The sequence below is a fragment of the Barbus barbus genome, assembly GCF_936440315.1.
Source record: "Barbus barbus genome assembly, chromosome: 5".
NCBI classification, from domain to species: domain Eukaryota; kingdom Metazoa; phylum Chordata; class Actinopteri; order Cypriniformes; family Cyprinidae; genus Barbus; species Barbus barbus.
In genome coordinates, this window is record NC_136733.1 from 34,222,895 (window position 1) to 34,249,743 (window position 26,849).

The 26,849-nt window shown below is 35.7% G+C and overlaps 2 protein-coding genes across 2 annotated transcripts; both read right to left on the minus strand.

Annotated features, from left to right (window-relative positions):
• Positions 1 to 3,641: 3,641 nt before the first annotated feature.
• LOC306869766 (negative elongation factor B-like) lies at positions 3,642 to 12,149 on the minus strand. Its single transcript, XM_079416672.1, has 13 exons — positions 11,887 to 12,149; positions 10,432 to 10,592; positions 10,234 to 10,333; positions 9,796 to 10,026; positions 9,006 to 9,191; positions 8,614 to 8,726; positions 8,418 to 8,520; positions 7,081 to 7,176; positions 6,845 to 6,987; positions 6,652 to 6,758; positions 6,422 to 6,563; positions 6,174 to 6,282; positions 3,642 to 5,026 (listed from the first exon to the last, which is right to left on the minus strand). Exons 1-13 carry the CDS (start codon positions 11,986 to 11,988, stop codon positions 4,868 to 4,870), a joined length of 1,752 nt encoding a protein of 583 aa, XP_079272798.1. The 5' UTR covers positions 11,989 to 12,149; the 3' UTR covers positions 3,642 to 4,867.
• A 3,098-nt stretch (positions 12,150 to 15,247) lies between these two features.
• LOC306869767 (ectonucleoside triphosphate diphosphohydrolase 2-like) lies at positions 15,248 to 26,187 on the minus strand. Its single transcript, XM_079416673.1, has 9 exons — positions 25,875 to 26,187; positions 19,803 to 19,920; positions 18,861 to 19,011; positions 18,332 to 18,491; positions 18,004 to 18,231; positions 17,632 to 17,895; positions 17,209 to 17,328; positions 16,793 to 16,927; positions 15,248 to 16,030 (listed from the first exon to the last, which is right to left on the minus strand). The coding sequence occupies exons 1-9, from the start codon at positions 26,151 to 26,153 to the stop codon at positions 15,827 to 15,829; spliced, it is 1,659 nt and encodes a 552-aa protein (XP_079272799.1). The 5' UTR covers positions 26,154 to 26,187; the 3' UTR covers positions 15,248 to 15,826.
• Positions 26,188 to 26,849: the final 662 nt, after the last annotated feature.

Sequence of the window (26,849 nt, forward strand, 5' to 3'; positions counted from 1 at the left end):
CTAATTTAGGTCCAATTCCTAAAGAAAAATCTCTGTAAGTGTCTTGCTTTACTCAGAGGATCGTTTGACTGCTTCTAATCCTTGCTTTAGAACATTGTGGTTTTAGGTTTGGAAGATCTAAAAACTTATTTTTTAAAACAAAAGTTATATCATTGTTTAATCATGCTGCTTTTCATCACCTTGTAAAGATGCCCGGTGTAATTCTAAAAGTTTTTTATTTATAAAAGGTTTGTATGAGAAAGTTTAAATATTTAACTGTATGGTTGTTTATGTGGATGTTTATGTGTAGGTGTGTGTTTGTGTTGACGGATGAAAAATATATGAGTGAAAAAAGAAATAAAACTAGGTAAAATGAAGTAAATTAAAGAATGTTTTCCTACAGCATTTTATTAAAACCATCATCTTTGGGGGCCTCTATTTGTTTAAGTTTCTGGTTCTTCTTTTGTGGTATCTCGTCTCATTATAAATACACAATTCTAAACTACATCTAACTTCACCAGATATGTGTCATGAAAAGCTTCAATAGGTCACACTTCCTTTGACCGGTTTGTGAACTTTTTCCTAAACCTTCGACAGAGTTCACACACGCAGGTGCACGTCATAAAATAGATGCCATAGAGATCCTTTGATCGCTGAACATGTTAGAAAGACCATCTGTTTTAATCAATGGACCGCGTTCTAACAATGTCTATGATGCCAGAGCCCCTCAAAAACTCATTAGATTGGAAATGAGTTGAATCCCAGAAACTTTAGATATTTTACAACGTTGATCAGATAACGCCGTTTCAGTGTCCCGTGCGACCAGACGCGCAGCACACTTTCTCATTTGGTCACTCTGCGTGAGACATACATTTACATTCGTAAGATGTTGTAGAAAAATAACGTTTACCCTCTAATTATGACTGAAAATCCAAAACTAGAAAGACCATCTGTTTTAATCAATGGACCGCGTTCTAACAATGTCTATGATGCCAGAGCCCCTCAAAAACTCATTAGATTGGAAATGAGTTGAATCCCAGAAACTTTAGATATTTTACAACGTTGATCAGATAACGCCGTTTCAGTGTCCCGTGCGACCAGACGCGCAGCACACTTTCTCATTTGGTCACTCTGCGTGAGACATACATTTACATTCGTAAGATGTTGTAGAAAAATAACGTTTACCCTCTAATTATGACTGAAAATCCAAAACATTTGCTATCATTTCAGTTTCTTCCCGCACGTGTATTTTAACCGATACAGCACACTAGAAGTTTTAAGATTGACAATATCAAAGAGTAAATAAATAAAAGGTGTTAAGTGTAAATAACTAAAATAAAATTAAATTTTATTTCCTGTGGGTTAGAGGCGAATGTTTAAAAGAAAACATGTAACCTGATTTTAAAAACGAAAAAAAGTCTGGGTTATACCACGGTAGAAGCTTGACAGAAATCGAAGGTCTATTATTAAGACGCTTAAATAAAATAAGACAAACAAATAACATTTTTCCCCTGTGGGGCGTTTGTTTACAAGAAGGTTATGTAACCTTTTAAAGTGAAAAGTTTTATGATGAATGGTGAACGGTTTCATTAATTGAGAAATGTAAAATATTTATAAATAACTTTGTTCTAATGTTAAAACATTACTTTAATTTCTTTAACATGCAAATCTTCAGCCCGGTCTGTCCTTACAGCGTTAGAGGGCGGTGATGTAGGCGTGACCTGACGGCAAGCGTAACCTCATTCTGAGTTTTGACATGGAAGGGAGCGGTTATCTCACGGAGGCTAGGTAAAATAGTCTGGTCTTTTCATTTTCTAACTTTCTGTCAGAGCAGCTAATGGTAGACCGCAAGATAGACTTCGACAAGTATCTTATGCTGGTGTTTTAACGAACGCCGTGGATAGACATTTGTTTAACTTTTCTAAGTTGGGACAAAGGCTAGGTTTTCAATTGTAATGTCAGAAGATTTTACAGCTATCTTATACTGTTGTTTAACGGTGTGATATTTTTTATTTCACTTCACGGTAAGAGAACTCGTCTCTATATTATTTAACTTTATGTCTGTTATAAAGTCAAACTTTAAAAAAAAAAAGCAAGACATAGTTTTTTGATAAATATCTTATTGTTTTAACTAACGCATCCGATTCTTTTTTGTTATAGATAAACGAAATGCTTTTTTATTTGTTTTAGTTTTTCCTAAAACTGTTTTAACAACACTAGTGTCCACTTGTAAGGAAAAAAACACACGTACCATCGTAAGATAAAAACGAATCTATATTATCTAACTTTGTATCTGTTTTAAAGTCACAACTTTTTAAAACCGCAAAATAGGTTTAAACGAACGCGCTCGCTTCTTCTATTTAACTTTGTCAAACAACTAGTTTTAAGATAGTGTATCTAATGCTTTTTTTTTGTTTTATTTTCCTTTTTTCTGTTTTAACAATGCTAGTCTCCACTTGTAGGGGAAAAACGAATCTATATTATCTAACTTTGTATCTGTTTTAAAGTCACAACTTTTTAAAACCGCAAAATAGGTTTAAATGAACGCGCTCGCTTCTTCTATTTAACTTTGTCAAACAACTAGTTTTAAGATAGTGTATCTAATGCTTTTTTGTTTTATTTTCTACGTTTTTCCTGTTTTAAGTCTACACTTGTAGGGAAATAAACAGTCTTTGTACGTTTTACACACATGTTTGATGTTTTTTTTTTTCTTGATGTGTATGTGAAAACACTTTAATAAAAACTTCCCTTTACCCCATTTAACACAAATTCATCATTTAAAGTTTAAACCACATAACATCGCCCCCACACACACACATACACACACACAGTCATAAATTCTTAAGTTCACCATAAGGTCAATAAAATGGCCGCTTAGAGAGGGTGGGGGCTAGGGGTGTACAAACAGGTGTCCAGTTATGGGAGGGGGGTGGAATTTTTATGAGGGTAATAAATCAACCATTTTGACACAAAGTGAAGTACCATCTCTCTAATTTGAAATGGTTAAATTGTTGGTGGGGTTGTGCAGATAGATGATAATATGACGATAGTCAGAGATATCGCTGAGAGATGATGTCTTTGTCGATAGTCAAGGTGATATTACAGGAGCTGCCCCACATCTTTAAAATTTGAGCACATTGTTTTCTGTGAGTGTACACAGCAGCAGCACCTCTGCCCTAAGGTCATTAACATCTACATATTCCTAATAAATTACATGTTTGTCTCAGGAAGTCATTAATGTAAGTCCCACTTCAGCCATGCCATTGTCCCATGATCTGCCTGTGTCATTTGTTTCTGATCCAATCTATTTAAATCCAATCCGATCCAAGCTATTTAAAGGAATGAAGATATTTTCACAGGAAAAGTGTTACAATGTGTCGTTTCTTATGGTTTAGATGCTAAAAGGGAGAGTGCTTTCAAAGTCCTGCCCACTCTACTTCCCCAATCAATATTCAAGAACGGAGGATGATGATGCTGCAATGTTGACAAAGATTAGGAATCTACAGTACCTAGTTTACAAAGTTTTGTTTTAAAAAACCTGATCTACAAAGGGGTTGGATGTAATGTGTAACAGTAGCACCCATTCAAAAATAGTGTTGTGTAATTGTATTACAGAAAAATAATAATTTTACATTCCTTCATGATTGTTATTTTTTATTATTGGTAATATTGGTAAATATAAAGGTAGCAAGGCAATGAGACAACAAATAACCCAATGTTTAGGTAATGTTTAACCCAGCAACAGCGTTAACCTGACCCAATGGTTGGGTCAAATAAACAACCCAGCATTCTGGGCCAAATGGTTCAACCCAGCGCGCGTTCTGTCCCATAGTTACCCAGAGGCTGGGTTAAAGTTGGGTTATTTTTTAACCCAGCATTTTTAGAGTGTATTTATTGAAGAAATCTAGGATAAATTAGAGAGACTATTTCATAATTTTCCAAGATTATATTAGGGATGGAATCCTTTTGTCCAATTTGGACTTTCAAACATATTAAAGACATTACACAAATAAAAAACCTGATGAAGTGCTGAGCATAACTCAACTAGAAATTTCCCATGACTTTTTATATAATTTTTAAAAACAATATGAATATTCATGACACTTCTAGGCCAGGAAATCTAATTTTTTCCCCAACTTGTATAGCCATATTATTTTAACAACCATAATGAAAGCAACAACAGATAATTCATCTTAGACCTTCAAAACTCAATGTAAAAAAGTCCATTCCATGACAATGTATCAATTACGGAGTACGTATTTTGCATATTGTTAAATGTTTTTTAGCATTATTTTTATAATAATAATATTTGTACTTTTCTATTTGGCTGCAGGTGAAAGACAGCAGTTTGCTTGCAGAAAGAGAGGCTGCCAATCATCAGAATGGCAGTGATCTGCGATTGATTGTGTTCTGTCTTTTAGCCATGTCTGACATGGACACGCTGTTGGGCAAAAAAACAAACAAACATCAAATCAGTCAAGTTTAATGCATTTAAACACTCCAAAATCGAGGACTGTAAACTTTCTTACCAATTATTTTATTTACACTAGGGCTTGTTACTGACACAATCCAAAGCAAAACATACTCAACCATGAACTGCTGTACATAAGAGACTATATTTGAACTCATACAACAATGAAACAAGACTACATTTTCTTAAAAGAAGCATATAGATGGAAATAGAGCTGAGCTAACAAAACTGCAAAATGGAAAAGGCTTTTAAAATTACCCTTATAAAATAAAAAAGAAAAACAACTAAATTCATAACCAGCACTGTTGGATTTTATACACATTCAGGTCAGTCTTTATGACATAAGACTTGTTGTCTATCCCCATTTGAACATGATTGCTGTTGCTGCTCTCTAGTGGCTGGGGCGTCCAGTCTCTCTCAAAGAGGGGTTGTGGGGGTGGAGGGGGTGGAGGGCACAGTAACAGGGTGAAGGCCGAGATCCAGAGAAGGGGCTTCCTCTGGTTCCGGTGGGCTTTTCTTAGAAGCTTCGAGCTTCTCCTTCAACAGGGTGTACAGCTCCTTCACTGACTCACTGCTCTGTAATAGCATGAATTAAAACATGGTTACTTTATCAAATGTCATCATAAGAGAAACTTTTATTATCTGTGAACAGAAGTGGATGAGGTGACCTCTAGTGACCTTTTAAAGTCAACATTTAAACAAAACTGACTATTTACTTTCTTAATCTGGTCTTATGAATGAGTCATCAGTGCATCTTGTTTCAATAAAAAAAAAAATTGGTAATCATTAATCAAAATCAAATTACTTTAAAGGTGCACTAAGCGATTTTTGAAAAACGCTTTTGACCACAGCATCGGACCTAGTCCCAAAACACACTTGTAGCCAATCAGCAGTAAGGGGGCGTGTCTTGTAATGACAAAGAAGAGAGTGCTTAGTTTGAGTGCACAGGATAGTTAGCAGATCGACTATAGATAGAGAGAGATGGCAGATAAAAAAAGGAGGAAAATATCAGAGAAACACAACATTAAAAAGAAGAGTTACAATCAGGCAAGAGGTAGGACCCACGTAAATATCAGAGCAGCTTTCCAGCGGTGGAGAAAACAAGGAGCAGGAAGGGCTTGAATCGCTCGCCGAGGTTGCATTGTTTTTTCTTCTTGATAGGTGAGTAACGTTAATTTTGCTTTATTTCACACAACTTATACGTGTTGGCTTTTGTTTGAATATGCTTGTGTCATCTTCACTTGTTTCCACGATCGTTGTTGCCATGATTTCAAAATAAGGGGCGAGGTCCTGTTGAGGTATGGGCGTGTTTGTTTTGGTGCTTTCAAATATCAACATAGTTTGGGGAAAAAAAAAATTGCTTAGTGCACCTTTAACACTACTGAACACTACTACTGATGGTTAATCAATTGTATATGCTTCTGTTGAAAAAGCATCAGCCTTCAGCCTACATTATTTCAACTTAGATATTTGTGTTCAGCTGCAGAATTCCAACATATATCATTTTCTTTATATAATAAAAGTTTGTAATGTTGTAAGTCTGCTCATATCTGGTTGGTAAAGTCTGTATATTATTTTTTATAATCCCTATGGGAAAAATATTTCCCAGGACTAAAGTGGACAGGCACTGTTGCATTAACATTGGACAATGTTAATCAGCAGTTACAGTTATTTAGGCATTACTTCAGCAAATTCACATTCATTCTGTTTCCTGTTTTAATACCTGTTTTGGAGGTTCAAGCGTCTTCATTAAGGTTTCCAAGTAGGACGCCAGCACCTTCTGATGGAGATGATTCAGCAAACGAAGACAGTGTCGGTGAACATTCTCCTTACTGCAAATGAGAGTGAAAAACATTCTAGAACTGCAGTGAACTGAGCCACAGTATTAACCTTGATTTTTATCTTACTGGTGATTTTTTTTCATTTTTTTCAAGCATTGAAGAATTGCACTATTAAAAAGGTAATACAGACCTAGAGAAAGATGTGAGGAGGAAGTTATCAAAGACTGCAGTACAGAACTCCTCTGATCCAAATTCATCAGAAAGCAGAGTCAGATGACCAGTGAGAAGATGGAGAAAGATGTCTCCAAATGCCATGTCGTTATAGGTATCAACTGCACAAACACACACACAAAGTGATCAGTGTCTGTGAGGCTTTGACTAATGGATCCATTAATCCAATGTCTCTGACAGGAGACTCACCCAGTGCAGGCAGAAGCCGCTGTAAAGCATTTTTATTCCTCTGCTTGGCGATATGAAGCACATAATAAAGACCAATCTCACACGCCACCCTGTTTTCCTGTATATACCTGGACAAGACAAAAACACCATCCATTTTAGAAAACTGAGCGTTTGCTGAAAATATTGAGTTGAGGAGAATCCATGGTGCAGATACCTGGAGAAGGTTTCAGGCAGCACGGTGGGGTACGTCAGAGAGGTTTTCTCCTCACTTGGCAGTTTCTGCTCCACAGTGAACGTGTAATCATCCACCACTATTGACATCATGGCAGGCAGAAAGCGTGTTACCACCTCCAAATCCTAATGGTAAACAAGACCAGCCTTGAGTAATTCTACAACCCATTTAAATTGTTAGGTTATGATTTGTTGAAGAATGCCAAGAGTTAATCTTACCATGCGGGGCTCTTTAAAAACCTGGCTGTCGATCATATCCCAGGCACCCTGGCCAAGAGAAAGCATCCGCAGCAGAAGGAGAAGGTCAGGGCTGTCCTGTTCATGAACACAAAGTGATTTCGTAGCATGAAATATTAGCATTTTATTTTAGTATTATTTCTATACTATTATTATATATGTTGATATTTCAAATGAACTTTTAATTTAATATTTTCAATTTAGGTTTAAAAGATTGTATGTGCTTTGTTTTGTTTTATATTTCTATTTAGATATAATTTATTTCTATTTCAGTCCTGTATAACATCTTTATACAATTTACTCTACATTTGAAAAACAAGCCCAAGGCAATGTAGAAAATAAATAGATGAATAAGATATTAATATTAGTAATATATTATAAAAGATAAGAATAAATAAGTAAATAAACAAACAAATAAATTGCTTAAATAGAATTTAAAATGATTTCGGTTTATCAATGTTAGTACTTCAACTTCTTGTTGTTAGTTGCCAAGAGAATATAATTTCTAATTTCAACTCATTTTATTTTTATTTTAATTATGTAATGATGTAATGATGTAATGATTCACTCAACTCACGATGCGATACACGATACTGATTCTGAGATTCTTTACAAAATGAGATTTAAGGCAAATTATAAATGAAAAGGTGCCCTTTTATTATAGATTTTACTATATTCTTTGTGAAACTGAAATAATTAGAATAATAAAACTATATATTTTAAAATAAATCCAAAATCTAATAAATTAATAATGCAAATAAAATAAATCTCTTAATATAAACAAACTAAGGGTTTGTCTATGCTGTGCATACATGTAGCATGAGCAGTTTGGGATTTAATTAAGATTGTATAATTTCCAAACCTGAAGCAAAACAAAGTTTAGCTTTGTGAAACTGTACTACATATAACATCTGAACAGAAACAGCAGAAGGGCTGAATAAGAACACAAATTCACTCTCTAACAGCAGGTGGCGCTTATGGAACAGCAGAAATATAGTGTTTCCTTCATTACCACTGTAAACAAAGCAGCGTTGCTCTTATAAACAGTCATTTAATATCCATTATACAGATGCAAAATGAAAAGGAAACGTCATCTAAACTTTCCTGAAGACAGTCAGTTCCCCTCAGAGATACAATCATATAAACAACCACCCCAACTCTATTGAGATTCATTTAACATCTCAAACGATTTTTTTTAATCAATTTTCAACTGGTGTATCGTTACATCCTTAATTACCAAAAACTACTTTTAATAGTTTTAGTTAACAATAACAAAACAAAAGATGTCTATTATAATCTAAAACCAATTAAGTTCTCACTCTGGGCAGGGCGTCCTGGCTCAATAGCTCCTGAAGGTTCCTCACGGTACTCAACACTAGTGTGTTACAGGCAAATGGGTCACAGAGGATCATAGACAAGTCACTGTGAGAAACAGAGACAGAGAGCGTTACATTTTTTTTTTTTTAAGGGTATGCTATGTTACCTTGTGTCTGTATGGATATTTGAATTTGGTACCCTAACACTTGTTCCTGTCCTTTCTTCACCCCATCCAGGAAACCTTGTAACTCTCGGGCCCGTTTAGCATCCACAAACTTTTCCCTGATGCAGGCATCCAAACACCAAGAAAACTACCAAAAGGATAAAAGCAGAGATAAGTATTTTGTATTATTGGATGCAGTCTGTTTGAAAGTGGTCACACACTGCAATAGTTCCAAAGAGTTTTTAATTTATAAACAACCAAAACATTGCTTTGAGTTATGATTTTCAGAAAGAGTTCAGTTCTTGTACCTTTTTGCAACAGTTATTTAGGCCCTTTTATACAAACATAATAAATGGAAGGCCCCTACAAATGGTGCTTAATCATCACAAAGTTGCAGTTGAAAACAGACGGGAAACAGGTTCCACACCTTGTGACAGGGGTCAACTGAACAGATCTCGCTGATGTCGAGGTCATGGAGGGACATGAGCAGCTCAGCTCGCAGGGTGCAGTAGTGAACGTTCCGTGTGCGCAAGAACAGCGTCCGCAGGAACTGTAGTACCATATCATAGAGCTTCACATTCTTCCCAATCATCTGAGTCAGCTTCAACACCACCTGATAAAAAAATTTAAATATGACAAGTTCACAGTGTGGACAGAGCTGACTTTTGCTCAACAATCACCAAAATCCAAGTTTGTCAAAAAAAATTAAATAATAATAATAATAATAAATACATAAGAATAATATTAACCAACCTTACAATACCATTGACACAACATTACATTAACACTAAATTACCATCATGCTAACAATTCATTAAAAACTGACATTGGTACGTTAAAGTTAGAAGAACATAAGATTAACGATAACATGAACTTATGACAACATTGATATAACATTACAAGAAGATTTACTTATGCTACTCACATTCAAAATTACTCTTAAAATCTTAATTTTACATTTTTAGGTATGCATAGTATTGTTTGAAAATTAGAATTTTTTGGAATGTTTTAATAATCGTTTTCTTAGAACAACAGTTTGCAAATTAAATGATAAGATTGATGATCTAAACAGTCCAAATAAGACTGGCCAATTATGCTTTAGTACAAACATACTATAATCTAGACAACATATCTAATTGATCAGCTTACAGTTACAAGCGAACATTTCAATGTATTCAAAAAATTACAATATTGTAAGAAAAACACCTGCCACTTACCTCACCCTGTCGCCGTGTTTTGGGTGAAGGGCTGAAAAAGTTGTGAAGGATGGAAAGGTCACTGCTGAAAAGAGCCGCCTCCTTCTCCACAATATACTGTTTCAGTAGAGGAGACACCTCGTCCCCGAAAAGAGCCTGATTGTCTTGCCAAATCTGCCGTTTGACCTCCACTGAGCAGACTTTATACAGCTCTTTATCAGCCATCACCTGCTTCAGCTTCTTCTCCGGTACCTGCATGAGAGGGCAATCAGATTGTCACTGTTATACTAAAAACACTGTTATGATAACTATAACAATAAATGATAAAATAACAAAAATAGATTGCACACCTAAGGCTGAAATCTGCAAAATAAGTCTGTCTGTATACTGTGCTACCTTGAAATATATCTGACACCCAACCACTATAGTAATAAGTCATTGCACAGAACACATTCAAACCTTTGGCAGATGTTTCAGCACTCGCATGACAATGGGCTGTATGGATGGCATCTTCACCAATGGGAAGCTTTTCTCAAGAAGTTCTTCTAGCTTTACATATCTGTGTGAATTTAGGGGATGCATTAGTATGATTTTCATCTGCTGATTATGATTTGCTGTATAAAAAATAAAAAAATGGTTTGAAATCAAACTTTTCACCTGTCCTCATCCTTGCCCTCTGCAATGGTGGCAACACGCTCCATCAGTTTTTCTCGAAGTTCATCAAAGACTGACTGATGAAACTCCAGCCGTGGAGTCCCGTGAAGATCCAGGAAAGGCAATGCAGACTGTAGGGTTGGCAACAATATGCCATTTTCCATCTGTGAATGACAATTCAGTTGTGTTGAAAGCACAGCAAGACACAACACAACATGAACATACTTTTTATAAAGCTACTATTTATGGAAATAATATGCTTTTAAAGAATATACTTGAATATATGTTTTCAATGCAACTGCACTAAGTTGATTCTTTTTAACCAGATGAAGTAGCACTTTTTATGTTTTATATTCCGAATTACTGTTAACATCTGTGAAATACAGTTTAAGTGAACTGTTGAATGTACTGACAGGCATTTACGCGAACTTAAATATAGTTTCATTTCTGTGGAAACTACACATGTGACCCTGGACTACAAAACCAGTCATAAGGGTCAATTTTTAAAACTTCAGAGTAAAAACTTTCCATTGATGTATGGTTTGTTATGATTGGACAATATTTGGCTGCCATAGAACTATTTGAACATCTGGAATCTGAGGGAGCAAAAAATTGCGAAAATCGCCTTTAATGTTGTCTAAATTAAGTTTTGATATATTTAGAGTAGGAAATTTACAAAATATCTTCATGGAACACGATCTTTATCCTAAAAATGATCCTAATAATTTTGACCCACACAATGTATGGTTGGCTATTTGCTACAAATATACCCCAGCGACTTAAGACTGGTTTTGTGGTCCAGGGTCACACATATAAACTATAATATACTTGTATATAATATAGTTGCAATTTAACACATTTTAAATATATTAACTTTAAATGTAATACCAAAAAACACACTACAGTTAATTAAATTATGATCAAGCACATTACATAAAATATTTTAAAAAGTACTAATAAAACGTTTAATTTGACAATATAACAAAAAACTTTTTTAAAAGTGTGCTTAAGTGTGTTAGGAGTCAGTAACGTACCGTAAGTACATTTTAAAAACCTTTCATTTAATTAATACTATTATCTGCAAGAAATTTTTTTTAAATATACGTTTAAGATTTGAATTGCACTTTTAATACAATTGCACTCCATTCATTAGGCACTATACTTATGCCTTCGTTAGTAATCAGTAATGAGCAACAATTCGATACTAGAAGAGGGATTATTGGATTACTTACTAGTAATTAAAAAAGTACTAGCTACATATTAATTAGTAAGCTCAATAGATATATGTTTAATGTTCTTGTCATATGACAAGCGACGCCAGAAACTAGATCCCTCCTCCCATTATAATCAATGAAGATGACTGCTGCATGCGAGCGAAATAAAGCCTAATGCAAGACATTTAAAGACTGTGACTGTTTCAGAGAAAGAGGTGCATGTGTAAGTGCATTAAGCTCTAACCTGGAACTGGTCGATGGCTTTCAGGGGTTCTGTACAGTTAGTGAGAGTTTCTTTCAGGTCTTCTCCATTGGATATTCCCAGCTCCGGTAACCCAGCGAACATTTTGAGAGGCTGTCACTATTTTATCTGCATCAAAACGAAATGTAATGCAATGCACTGACAGCAGAAATACAACAGATGTGGGCTAGATTTGCATTGTTCGTTGTTTTCTGTATACCGCACACTTCCTAACTGTGCAACCTCGTCAACAGACCCTTGTTTCTGATACTTCGTGAAAGGTTCCGCCTAAGAAATGTTCCTAGCTGGGCTCCTAAAATGCCCACATTCTCCAGTATCGCGTTGTATATGTGAATACTAAAATGCCCTTATCATTGAAAAGCAGTATTAAGAGATTCTAGAGAACATCTGTGATTTAAATGTGTAAAAAAAAAAACTAAATGTTGAAAAAAGGTCACACAATAATACACTTGTCTTTATTATAACAATTCCAGAGTTTAATAAAATTCTGACTCTTGGACAAAATAAAAGGACTGAGAAGAGGAAGACGGCAGCACGCCAGGCATCTGGGCGCAGTGTTTTTTTCACAAGCACATTTTCAGCAGGCAGCAAGTTACTTAAACTTAGCATGTAGCCAAGAGACCAGCCGACAGAAGTGTCTTCAGCCTGCAAACCAAAGTAACAAGTTGACATTGGCTTGACAAGGATATGATAACTATAACGTAAAACTGAGGCCTTACTTTCTCCCAAAAGGAGATGTGTGGGAAGGAGAGATCACTGAAGCCATATGCATTGAACAGGAGCACCTGCAGAAGGATGGAATCTGCACAGTAATCCCTCAAATGGTTTCCCTCATCAGGAAACTTATTCTGCATCTGAGAGAGAGGGAGGTAGAAAGATATACTGCCTGAGAAATATTTAAAATTTCATTTAAAATTTTACATTTAAGTTTAATAAAAAACTAGGCTTAGGAATTATTCGCTCTGACAAGTCTAGTAAAACACTTGACAGTGGGGGGATTGAATTCCACAAACAGCTAAAACAGCTTAAATATTGCATCAGTTGTTAATGATTGAATCAAACAATGTAAAGTGAACATATTAAACATCTTTTCATAGAGGAAAAATGCAAGTTCTCTTAATTGGTTGCTGTAGAATGTTCTTAAATGGTTTCTGGTCAATTACTGACAAGTCAACTTAAAATTGCAGGGCTCAAAATTAGATTTACCTCCTGAAAGCTCATGTTGCAGACAACATGGATGGCGTCCTCTAAATCTGCTGGAGATGTGATGGTGATGCCTGCAGCTTTCTGGAGGAACGAATGAGTGTAGAAAAAAGCAGAAAACGCCTGCACCAAATAAAGAGGAATTAGCTACTGTAGGCCTTATCACAGCAGCGCATCTAGGCATGCAAAGCAATTAACAGATAGCAGTGTTTGATTCACTAAGAAGAACTGACTCATTAGTGTCATTAGCACAGGGAATCAAACTGCAGGCTGCACTGTTTGTTTGTGATTCGCTACAAAGAATCGACTCATTAGAGTCATTCATAATTGTATAGCCCTACTCATCGCGCTGTCTTGTTCATGCTATATATTCAGTAGCGTTGTTGCAGCGTCATGAGTAAAGTCAGAGTATTTTAGTACAATGACTCACTTCAGTAGTCTCATGCCCGCTGTGGCCCCGAGATACACAGGGGTGAGTTTGTGTCTTGACTTTGGGATCTCCTGCATGGTTTTCTCCATGCATTCCTCAAGACTACTGGCTGCTCCTCCTCTGTTACCAGCATAACTGGAGATCCTGGGTAGGAGGGAGAAAAATAATAAATAAAGAGATTTGAAAATTTAGATGAATGATAAGTGTGAAACTTATACTTACAGTGCCTTGCGAATGTATTCATAGCCCCCCGTTTTTTTTCATGTTTTGTTATGTTACTATGGAAGCCCGCGGCTGTCAAGTAAAGAGCGTATTATTGTAACACTATTATTGATAGCTCATTTTACACTACCTAGTTTACAGCCAGAACTGCAACTGCGACAATTATTGTCTATAGCAATGATAATTTAATCACAGAAGTATATATATATATATATATGATATAGGCCTATATGAAGAGCAGATGCAAAAGCCTCTAAGTGCCATCTGAAATTTTCTTCTAAAATGAACATTTTTCTCAGGTACAGGTTCTTTTCATTGTCATTAAAGTGAAATAACTGAATATAAACGAAAAATGCTAATTTTAGAAGAAAATTTCAGATGGCATTTAGGCTTTTGCATCTGAACTCTTCATATATAATTGACTTTAAATGGTCCACACAGTTGGTTAGTTGTAGTGCAGTGCTGGAACAAGATATATTTACATAGTAGTAGTTAAAGCGAACTTTTAAGGGTCAACAAAAGAAACCACTGTTTTTGTGCCTTAAAAAGTCTCGAGGTCAGAGACTGTGAACTATAAACACACAAAACTTCTCAGGCATGCAAACAGACATCAATGTGACACTAGGTGGCATTAGAGCAAACTAAATCATGTTGTTCCTCATTAGTAACAGTAGACATGGGGCTTGTACCATGAAGCCAGATTAGCTGGCTAGCCAGGTAAATTTCAGTTTAGTTTGCACCAATCCTGGGCTTTAGGTATCATGAAAGTGGCTTGGCTTTTAGCTGCGTTCATTGCCATAGAAACTTTCACTGCACAGCTAACCTGCTCCGGGACATATTCTTTCCTCTCTTGATCTTTAACAAAACAAATCTCACTTTTGAATCTCGCTGGCTTTCTCAGAAGTGAATCATACGTGCTCTGTGTTGTGATTGGCTGTTCGCCACTGATGTCACACATTCATGTCAGGATCAAGCATGAGTGGACAGAGAAAGTTGATGATCAGCTTCCTGGTACCAACAAAGCCAGATTGGAGTGGTTTGGTTTTGTCAACTCAAAACTTATCCTATAACTCTGAATTTGTTCATCTACCATCATGGTACAGGCCCCAGGATCTGAGTTTGACAACCCTGCAATAGACAAGATGCATTTGGAAAAGCTCTATGCATATAAATCGAACATATTCAGTAGGAATGATTTAAAAATGGAGAGCCACATATAGGATAGCTATTGATTGTATTCCAAAAGTGTTGGGGGGGAAACAAACATATGTAAAAGTGAACAGACTCTGTCCTGTGTTGACATATTTAAGGGCTCTTCTTTTTAAACAGTCAATAGTCTGCAGTTACATCAGACTTGAACATGATTGGCTGCTTGCTATTTGGTTGTGGGTGGTGTTAGGTGGAGGGAACTTCTTATTCTTTTAAGAGAACATTTAATTGGACAAAAATCTGTGTATCAGCGTCATTAATACAAGGACAAGACAAGGACTAAAGGCCAAACACATCAGTGTTTTATTATATCTAGAAAATATAGAAAAATTAGTAACCACTCTAACTTATTTAATATTACAAAAGCTTTCCTGATTCAGCAGAAATAGAAGCAGGCAATACCATTTCAAAATCAAATACAATATTCTATTTGCAAGATTTTCCATTTTGAATGTTTTCAGTGCTTTTGACTTTGGTTTACAGAACATTGCATAGCACCCGAAAAAAAATCTAGCAAAATGTTTCAAAACAAGCATACATAATATGATATTAAGGCACAGCACAGTATACATAAACATACATTCAACATTATGAAAAGATAGACATCTTGACATGATTGTCCTTGATGAATTAGACTTAACATCACTAATATTAAGTCTCCTGTTGTACAGTCTCTTCTAAAATGATCATTTATATAAAATGTGCTTGATAAGAAATTGGTTATTGAAATGAGATAGGTTTGATGAAATGTGATACAAAAAAATCTTTTGTGCATCCGTGTTGTTTTCAATGTACTGTATATGCATTTCTGCTAAGGGCAGTGCATAATGTACATTGGGAGCAAAATAACTATCATCATTAAATGACATTATCAGTGTCTTTCTTACGGATGGCTCGAAACAAAAAATAAAGCGCCACAATAAGGAGGAAGCAAAAGAGGATGATCAAAGCACTCCAGGTGCCTGAGCTCAGTGATTTCTTCAGTAAAACATCTTCAGCAGGCAGCAGGTTGCTTAGGCTTAGCATGTAGCCAAGGGACCAGCCAACAGATGTGTCCCCCGCCTGCAAACCAAAGCAACATGTTAACATTTTTTTTTTCGACCTAGAGGGGTCCACTTATTCATCAAGCTTTAGGGAAAAGTTCACACATAAATAAACTTACTGAAAATACTACTCACCTTCAAAATGTTTCTCACCCTCAGGCCATCCAAGATGTAGATCAGTTTGTTTCTTCATCAGAACAGATTTGGAATAATTCAGCATTACATCACTGGATCCTCTGCAGTGAATGGGTGCCATCAGAATAAGAGTTCAAACAGCTGATAAAAGCATTACAATAATCCATCAATTAATGTCCAGTGAAGTGAAAAGCTGCGTGTTTTTATTAACAAATCTCATTCTGACGGCACCCATTCACTGCAGAGGATCCACTGATGACCAAGTGATGTAATGCTGAATTATTCCGAATCTGTTCTGATGAAGAAACTAAATAATTCTAGGGTGAGTAAATTTTCAGCAAATTTAAAATTTTGGGTGAACTATTCCTTTAAATCAACACAAAAAGCTATTACAATCCATTTTACCCCTGTGATGTGATGAATATTCTTTTTAAATTTAAGAATACAATGAAAAATAGTACTTCATTTTATGCATGAGAAATTGACCTGACAGTGAAAAGTGCTCTCTGTGACAAATGTTTGGAAGGAAGGGGTTCAAATAAATTTGAAAGCTTGGCGATATCAAAAGAAATTTTGTGTGCCTATAAATAGGCAACGTGCATTAAGGAGGTACATAGAGACAGTTTTTGCAAATAGGTCTAACTACCTTCTTCTGGAAGGAGATGTGAGGGAAGGAGAGAAAATCAAAGCCATATCCATTGACCAGGAGCACCTGCACAAAGGCAGAGACTGCGCAGTAGTCCTTCAAACGGCTTTCCTGACCCCGAACCTTATTTGTCATCTAGGCCAATGAGAATGAAAGAGAAAGTTGAGTGGAATATCTGAAAGTCATTTAATAAAAGTAGGCTAAATAAATAAGTCAACTGTTAAATATTCAATATTGCTTCATATGATAATAATAAGACAATACACAGTGTACATATAAAATAACATCTTCATGTAAGATAAAGGAAGCTCTCTTAATCTGAGAACCTGAGACTCTCAATCACTGGTCGATTGCTAAAATATGGGGAAAGTCATCTCAGAATAGCAGGGCTCAAAATTAGCTCAGAGGGGCAGTACCTCCTGAAAGCTCATGTTGCAGACAACATGGGTAGCGTCCTCCAAATGTTCTGGGGACGTGATGCTGATGCCTGTTGCTTCCTTAATAAAGGAATGGGTGTAGAAAAATGCAGAAAATGCCTGTGCCAGAGAAAGAATGGCGAAGAGAGAGAGTTTGCATAATCATAATAATGACATGTAATCATGACACTGAGTGCCCAGAAAATGAATTTATGATTTATTTGAATGCTTTGAGCCGTCTCACTTAATAACTGCTTACATGTTAACATAACCATCCCCCACCATTAAAGACATTAATGTTGCCAAAGGCATGAGAGATGAAGGAACAAATTGCATGTTATTCTGGCTAATAAAATATATATAAAAAAATCAACAATGCACAAGGTTTAAATGTTCCATATTATGCACTCAAGAAACTTGTACCATAAAGTTTCCAGTAATATTGGGCTGGAAGACTCCATCAAAAGAGCATCTGGAATAAGAACAGCTGTTAAAAGAGAAGAGACGAGAAACATTTCCCAGGCATTGATCGTAGTTTCCTGTTCCTTTGATTTGCAGGTCGTCATCAGGTTTATACAGAGTTGGTCTTTTATTGCATGGAGTATCAAACACACTGCTCAGCTTTATGGAGTCACTGTAACCTGCAGGATAGCAAGGGTGAACTATGGAGCGGTCTGAACCCTGAGTCTATAAGATATAAAGAGAAAACATAAGAAGATATACTCTAAATAAATATGATCAAATCAGTTAATCAGCTCGTCTGATGATCATTTAGACTAAAGGTTTACACTTAACTGTAATCAGATGTGCCAGCAGTTTGAGTAACACCTGATCTCTCCCATAACACAGAAAGCTCTGAGTGTAAATCTGATAGTCTCGTCCGTACAGCCGCAGTTTCATCAGATTGTCCTTGTTCTCCACTGTCTGTTTAGTTTCAAAGGTGATCTGAGTAGAAGCTCCACCAAAGTCTAGAGCACCAACCGTGTCTCTGCCTGGAGACACCCATTGACCCACAAAACCATACTAGAGACATGAGAGAGAAAAATGTAGGTAAATGGCCAGTAACAAATTTAGTAAAGGACATTGAGATGTTGTGAGATACACAGTATGGCTAACAATATACCTTGATGTAATTCTCAAGCAGGTAGTTGACTGTGACCCATCCATAAGCTCCCTCCTCTTGTCCACTTAAGATGGTGGCCCCTTTGAAGCTGAATGGGTAGGTCTTCAGTTTATCTGCCACTTCCTTCAAAACGTCATCTGACTCTTTGGGTTTAGAAATACTGTGTGATATGACACAAATGCATTTTTTATTTCTGAAAAATTCCACTTTTAATACAATCTCTTCTCTCTCTCTATACTCTTTTTCAGGATTCTTTGATGGATAGAAAGTTCAAAGAATAGCATTTACATGAAACTAAACCATTTGTAACATTATAATGGTCTTTTCTGTCACCTTTGACCAATTTTATGCATCTTTGCTGATCAAAAGTATTAATGTTTCAATGTTACAAAAAGTAACAATTTTACTGATCCCAAACAAAGTGTGTACTGCAAGTTATAAGAGGTAAGTTATATAGGATAATGATAAATTTGTCATCTGTGGTTATTAAAGCAGCTTTCGTCACAACGCGGTGAGCTTTCTGACTCACTTCAGTAGTCTCATGCCCGCTGTGGCCCCGAGATACAAAGGGGTGAGTTTGTGTCTTGACTTTGGGATCTCCTGCATGGCTTGTTCCATGCATTCCTCAAGACTACGGGCTGCTCCTCCTTTGTTACCAGCATAACTGGAGATCCCGCCTCCTGATTGGAGAAAGTGAGAGAGGAAGAGAGAGGTCAAGTCATCAGACAACTGAAACGAATGACAGAATTCGTCTAAATATATTATGAACTCTGCATAGGCATACGTGGGCAAGAACTATCAGTTCCTATTTCAGTGCCCGGGATGCCACAGATATTTGACTACCAAAAATGCAACCAAACATGTTTTCTGGTGACTATTCCAGATGTTTCCGTAAAACATTGCCACTCAGCAATATTTGATGGGTACTAGGAGTTCAAGATCCCGATTCTGTTAATGTCAGATCCCTAATGAAGAGTGGAAGACTAAGCCAAAGTGTTGAAATAGTAAAAGGGCAAACTTAAGGCACCACCACAAAAAAAGGAAGCGGGCAACAATGTGTTGCAATTCAGCACTCTTCTTAAGAAGTCCAAATAAACTTCAATGCAAATGTTCAAGCAGGGAAAAAATATCAAGAACTAATTCATTACAATACATTCATATAATGAAGTAAAACTTCTGACGTTGTCATTTGGATTTTGTGATGTCTGTCCTGTGAGAGACTTTTGAGAATTGTGATGCATTTTAAAACAAAGATTTGAGTAAACTGTTTCTAAAAAAGAATAAAATGTAGACAAAACCATGTATTTTAAGCTACAGTATTGCACAAGGTTGTAGCAGTCTCACCTGTTGGACTGTACTTTTTCTTTCAGTCTTATCACCTGGCATTTACATTTAGTGTCTTAACAGACGTATTTACCCAAGAGACTTTCAAATGAGGAACATCATAAGCCATTTATCATTAAATACTCACCCTTGGCATGACACTCGCTGTGTTGACTGACTATGCCGGTGCCGTTCTGCTTGTCTGCTGGCCATTTGTAAATGAACATAGCCGTATGAGAGGATCCAGCATCCAGGACGATTCCATACTGAGAACAAACAACAGTGAAACAAATGAGGCTAAGGCTAAAAACCTGTGGTGACAAGGATTTGGTTGCAAGGGAAGACATGCATACACAGACACACTGCCAAAATATACAACTTTATACACCTTATCCAGCAAAAAAGGACACATTAAATTCAAAAGTGACAATAAAACACTTATAATGGTACCACATTTTTCTATTTCAAATAAATGCTGTTCTTTTGAACTTTCTATTCAACAAAAAAATCCTGAAAAACATGTATAACAGTTTGCACAAAAAATTAAGCAGCACAACATTGATAATAATAAGAAATGTTTCTTGACTACCAAATCAGCATACTGGAAAAATGTATGAAGGATTTTTGAAAACTGGAGTAATAGCTGCTGAAAATTCAGATTTGCCAGAATAAATGAAATTTTTAAATAGATTAAAAAAAGGTTAAACAGCTATTTTAAATTGCCATTTTTTAATTGTAAAATTTTTTAACATTTGTCTTTTTTATTTATATTTTTAGCATTGAAACCTGGACTGAACAACATGATTGAAGTCTGACATGAGACTATTGATCATTGATTGATCAATTTGCCATTTTATTCCAGCCTTTACTACTGATTGGACGATTATATGCAGAGTCACACTTCAACTGAGTTTAATGGTGAAACACTCAAATTTTTAGTAGTGTGTAAATTCTAATGTAGGACTGATTTATGACTAACAGTTATACCTTTCACACAGCTGGTGTAACCCGCCCCAGGTAATTTGTGTCTCATGCTACTAAAAACAGGGTGTGTATTTGAGAATAAGGCATGTGAGAACATGTGGTTTTCACCGAGGAGCTGAAAATCTCCTCTTTGATTAAAACATGATTTTGTAACTTACTGCTGATACATTTAAACATTTTAGATGTAGTTAATATTTGAGGTTTTCTGACTAATTAACCTCAACCTTAATTTACAACTCTACTAGATGCATCTTGAAAAAAACTCATTTATTTTGCATTTTAAATGGTCAGGCCTCCTCCTTTGCTAATTCATACTGTAATGCTGATTATTCAAGTGAACATGACTCTGCAAATATGAATATGATTTACTTAAACACTTCTTTGAAGTAGAGTAAAATGTTTGCTCAATGATTATAATAAATGTTTAACAGCTTAAATATCAAGAAATAACAAGCGTCATTTACATATGCCGCAGACTCTTGTTTTCATCCCTTCCTTTTATCACACACACCTGCAGTACATGCTTCCCAAAGAATTGTGTATTTTGGGCAAGACACTGCCTGAACTTTATTCATTTATGCAAACCATGAGAATCTCTACAAAGTAGATATCTTGCCCTCCAGACTTTGCCTACAGTTTGCATACAGGCGTCTCATAACATGTTCAAGTTTGCCTTTCTTTTTCAATATGACTCTGCTCAGATTGTGCCATCAGTCACCTGTGTAGCAAGTCATTTTACTATCTTCAAGAAATTACATCACCCTGAAGCTAAACAGAATTGTCAAACTATGCTGAAGGACTGTTAATTCATACTGGTACAAATACTATATGAAAAAATCCCAGATCTTCAAAAGCACAATGACTCGGTGTCATGTTACTAAGAAGGAAAAGGGATTAAAGCATTGAATCAAAACGGCTGGGAAATACAAACAATGGGATCCAGCCAATATGAACAAAAGCTTTGATGTGTTTAAGACTGTGTAAATCAAAAAGAGAGCACAGCTGGAGAAATATAGTTCACCCTCTACTATTAGATTAAAATTAAAATAATAATAATTTAGTTTGGTAAGTGTGCCATCAGGTAAAACTGCATGCATGGTCATGCAGGTAAAGGAAACTACAATAAAAAAAACGCTGGGTTATTTTTTCAACCCAAATGTGCACCTCGCCATCCGCCAATAAAATTAAAAGAAGAAGAAGAAGAACGCGGACGTGAAAGAGAGCACGCACGTCACGTTAACATTGGGAATACACCAGTGCGAGAAGCCGTCATATGGAAGCGAGTGAAATACGTTTATGAAAAATAAAGATTAAAAATGTAAAGTCATCATTCATTGTTTGTGTCCGGGAGTATTTTGAGATTTCATGGAAGGCGGAAATAGTCCGAAAAGATCTTATATTGAAAAATATGCAGACGCAGTTTTCGCCTCAGAAATAGTCTTAAAGGGGTCACATGGCGCTGCTAAAAAGAACATTATTTGGTGTAATGCAATGTGTTTATGCGGTTTAAGGTTAAAAAAAAACAAACAAAAAAAACATTATTTTCCACATACTGTACATTATTGTTGCTCCTTTAAGCCCTGACTTTAGTTTTTGCAACTTCATGAATCTTATCTATGCATGAACAGCTTGTAACACTCCAAAGAGAAAGAAACTTGAAATCGCATCATATGACCCCTTTAACAGCCTCTTTTACTGAACGGAAGAGACACTTTTTAATATAACGCCCGTGAGTGTCTTATGTCTTATTTGCACTTTTTGAGGTGTTAATAGATGGTTAACACATTTACATGTTAATTCGTTATAAATCTTATTTTTCGCGGTTAAACTGAATGTAGTTTCCTAAAGGAAACGGCGTTATGTAATGACTAGCATAATTATTTTGAAGCTGATGAAGTGATAAATGTTAAAAGTAATGTTTTGCAAAAAAATTATAATAATAATGTTTGTTTGATTTTTGTAGATGTTGAAAGCCATACATGACCTTTGTCTCTTGCCTGTTTACTTCACATTTTGATACAACAACAGTATGATTACGTGTTCATATTTTATGTAAAGCATTGATGTCTGTTTTTTCATTGCAGAACTCAAACCAACTTTGGAGTTGTCTGATTTGGAGAGTCATTCTTGGTCTTCTTTTCTTAAAGGAATAGTTCACACAAAAAAATCATTTACTTGCCCTCATGTCATTCCAAACCTCTAAGACTTTTCTTTAGATCTTTAGAACACAAATGAAGATATTTTTAATTTTCTCTCATAATTTTTTGTCAATCCATTGAGAGTCTAGATAATCAGTATTTTCAAGCTTCAAAAATACAGAGTTATTGTAGAATTAATCCAAGCCAATATTTATATATGAATAAATCTTAAATTATATCATAGCGAACATATCTGTTCAGAAGAAAATATTGGTCTCCCAGACTTGCAATGGAGGACAAAACTTAAGAGAATATTAAATATATTTGTGTTCCAAAAATTAGCAGAGTTTGTATGGGTTTGGAACAACAGGGGGGAGAATAAATTATGACCATTTTCATTTTTTGGTGAACTAACCCTTTAAAGAGTTAGTACCCTTTCCACGTACATGGAAATTTGTGAGGTATGTGAATGTCATGTTTTAATGTTTCAGTAAAGAAGTAGCTTTCTGAAAGCAATATATTTAAACAATATTACAAGCCCTCACACTAGTGCTGCCATTATAGCATTCTAGAGCGCTGTGGTAGACAGAGACATTAAACAAACACACACAAAGTGGTTGAAATGATAAAACAGACTATTTATCTATCCTTACTGATGTGGATGCACCTCTATCTGAAAATGGATAGATTTGAATTAAATGTTTTTCTCTTTTTAGGCCACTGATGAAGAGGCGGTGACTGAGATGAATGCTGGTCAAAGAGGAGAATGATCTTTACCCCAAACTGATGCAACAGTGGTTTTAAAGGAGGAATCTGCCCTGGATCATGTAAAATGTCACATGCCTTTTCTGTGCTGATGGGGCTTCTTCATGACTACATCGATTATGCTAAAGAGATCATGAAAATTGGCAGTGATGCACGATCAGTATTCATGGACATGAAACCGTTTACACTGTCATTCATACACATGCTCATATTCTTTCACACATATGCTTCTGTTAAATGTTATAATATCAGTGTTAATGCTGTGGTTTATTTGTGTACGGTCATGCCAGAATAGTTTGTAAAGAACTTAACTAACTAATTGTACAATTATTGTATAAAAGTGTTTTTATATATTTTTATACAATTTATATATTTTTATGCATTTCTTCTTGCATGTTACTTTTGACTGTTTTCTCTTGTTGTTTTTAATAAATATTTACCTTTTGATAGTCATTCTTTGTGTGTAAAAGTGATTTTAAAATGAACAAGATTAATGCCTAGCTTGATTTGGGTTCATTTTAGCCGAGCAATGTAGTAATTTTAAACCATAAAAAAGCAACCCTGCATGCTGGGTCAAACATATAACCCAACTTGTTGGGTTAAAACAACCCAGCGCTGAGTTGCCAAAATAACCCAAGTTTTTAGAGTGTAAGAATTAATATTTTTCATGACATATTATTGTTGTAAGAGCTTTTGTCATTCTGAATACTTTATCATTTGTATGACAACATTATATAGATATGAACTAACTTCAATATCTAACTGACAAGAACATGGAAAATATTATTAATCAAGCTTCAGTAGGGAATACAAATAATCTGCACTAAACTTTTATTGTTGTCTTCAAATGATAACTGGATGGTAATTTACAAAAAGTATGTAATGATGTATTTCGTTATTTGTGAGGGTCTATTTTAAGCACTGGGACACTTTTAAAACTGTCCTGATGGATTATGATCATTAAACTGCACTCTATTATGAGGTAACATGAACCATGTCAAAGATTTATGGTCATTAGCTCTGAGCTGATGTAGATGATGTCCCAAACCCAGCCTGGCCATGCTAATCTGAAATGGCATATGCCAGCAGGAACATACACCGAATTGGACAACTATGAACTTTTTCACTTTTTTTTGTCTTTCAGAAAAAAGTGAATTAAACTAATTTATATACACATAAATTTAAACAACTGATATTTGGTTAATTTTGTGATTCAATTTAATTGTTTCACAACATTTACATTTAGGAGAGTGGAAGTATTGTGCAAAAAAAACCTAACATATAGGTCATCAGAGCTACCCGAAAGCCTGTTCCACTCCCCCCATTTTACACACAACAGCTTTAATGAAAATTCATACTTGTGATGTCTAAACGTCTTTGTTTTATATCCCAGAAAGCATATTGCTCTGATATGAGCAGGTGCAGATACTAAGTTCAGCAAGTTCACTGAAACCCCTTCTCTATTTCACAGTGGCCTTAATGTTACTCTAATTCTAGGCCTTGCCTACATTCAGGTAACATCTCCTCAGTTTCATACCTCTGAAAGCATTTCGGTCTGATGTGACAAGCTGCAGATACACAACAAGGTCATCAAACCCAACAAGGCAGCATTATATGTTACCAAAATCCTTTACTCCTCACTATTTCACACACAGTGGCTTAAATGTTACCCAAATTGGTGATGTCTAAACTTATTTTATTTCCCAGAAAGCGTGATGTGAATATCTGCAAATTTACAACATGGTCACCAAATCCGACAAGGCAGCATTATAGGTGGTTGGAATCGGTTACCGCTCTCCATTTCACACACAATGGCTTAAATCTGACCCAAATTCACACTGGTGGTGGTGATGTCTAAATGCATTCATTTAGTATCTCAGAAAGCATAATGTAACATCATAGATCAATGGTCACCAAATCACACAACGCTTTAAAAGTTATCCACATTCACTACAGTGATAACAAATCTTTCTTTATTTACTTTTATTATTATAAAATTACATGTATTACTTTTTTATCTTGAAATTATATATATATATATAACTGGCTGAGAGAAAAGGCTTTTTTTTATTTCTGCAGTTTTCAAACTGAGAGAGAATCTCCATGGTTTCTCCAGTGGTCTGTACAAAATAACACCTCACCTTGAACAAGACAAGGCAGGTGAAACATGCAGAGCTCGTTATTATCTGCTCTATATCATACAGATAAACTGCTTATTTGTTCTCAGGATCTTATAACGCGCTCAGCGAAACATCGCGAGAATGTGAAATGTTCCCTTCGCCTCTTTCGGATTTGTAGCCTGTGTGTGGCACGAATGAGAAAAATATTATTACCATAAACTCTGGCGGCTCTTTGACGTCTTCAGTGGGTACGACGAGCAGAAGAATGCCACAGACTGCCAGAAACAGAGCCGCAGTCGCGGTAATGATCCGGCATTGCTGTTGGTTACCCATGGATGCCATCCACACAAGACAAATGACTGCGACGACATCAGGTACTAGACGGCAAACCCAAGTGGGCATGGCACAATCTACATTGTTCTGTGTCATGTGGCCGTGGCGCAACAGGTTCTCTCTGTTAGACTGCGTTGTCCTATAAATCAGATGCTTCATATACTACTTGACTGAAGTCGATTCACTGTTGAGTGTTTATTTAATCCCTTTTATATGCTTCTGAGTGAGTTTCTTTTTCATATTTGTTTAGTACTACATTTTTTTTTGTATACCACATTGTTGCCCCTTTACTCCAGTGATTTCCCAGAATGAGTTTATTTTTGAAAGCCATGAAACATTAAAGAGGGGAAAATATTCAGATTGGTCAACACGTGTTCGCATTTGTGACAACATGCCCCAGTAAGGGTCGCTCTGTAAGGGTTCATGTATTCAGGCTATTAAAATAAATGTAGGCTACTAAAATAGGCCTATCAAATCATTGTTTTGCGCAATAAATGTTGACATTGATATTTTAAAAAGCATACTCAAACACTGATTTAAAATCTGCCTTTATTATATAGTTGACTTCTGTGAATGTATACTAGTCTGGTTCATGATATGATTATAATATTATAATTTTACTTAAATTCACAGAATTCTTTTACCTACAGTTTATTCCTTCAATGTTTGAGTGGTGAAGATTAACACATTTTCAGAAAAATCAAGTAGCCTATTAATAGATTGTTCTCTAATTTTGATTCTTGAAAAAACACAAACACACTTGTGAAATTGAACTTGAAATTAAATTTTATTTAATGAGATATAACCCTTGTGTGATGACTGGCCCCAAACCTTTTGTCACAAAAACAGCACCAC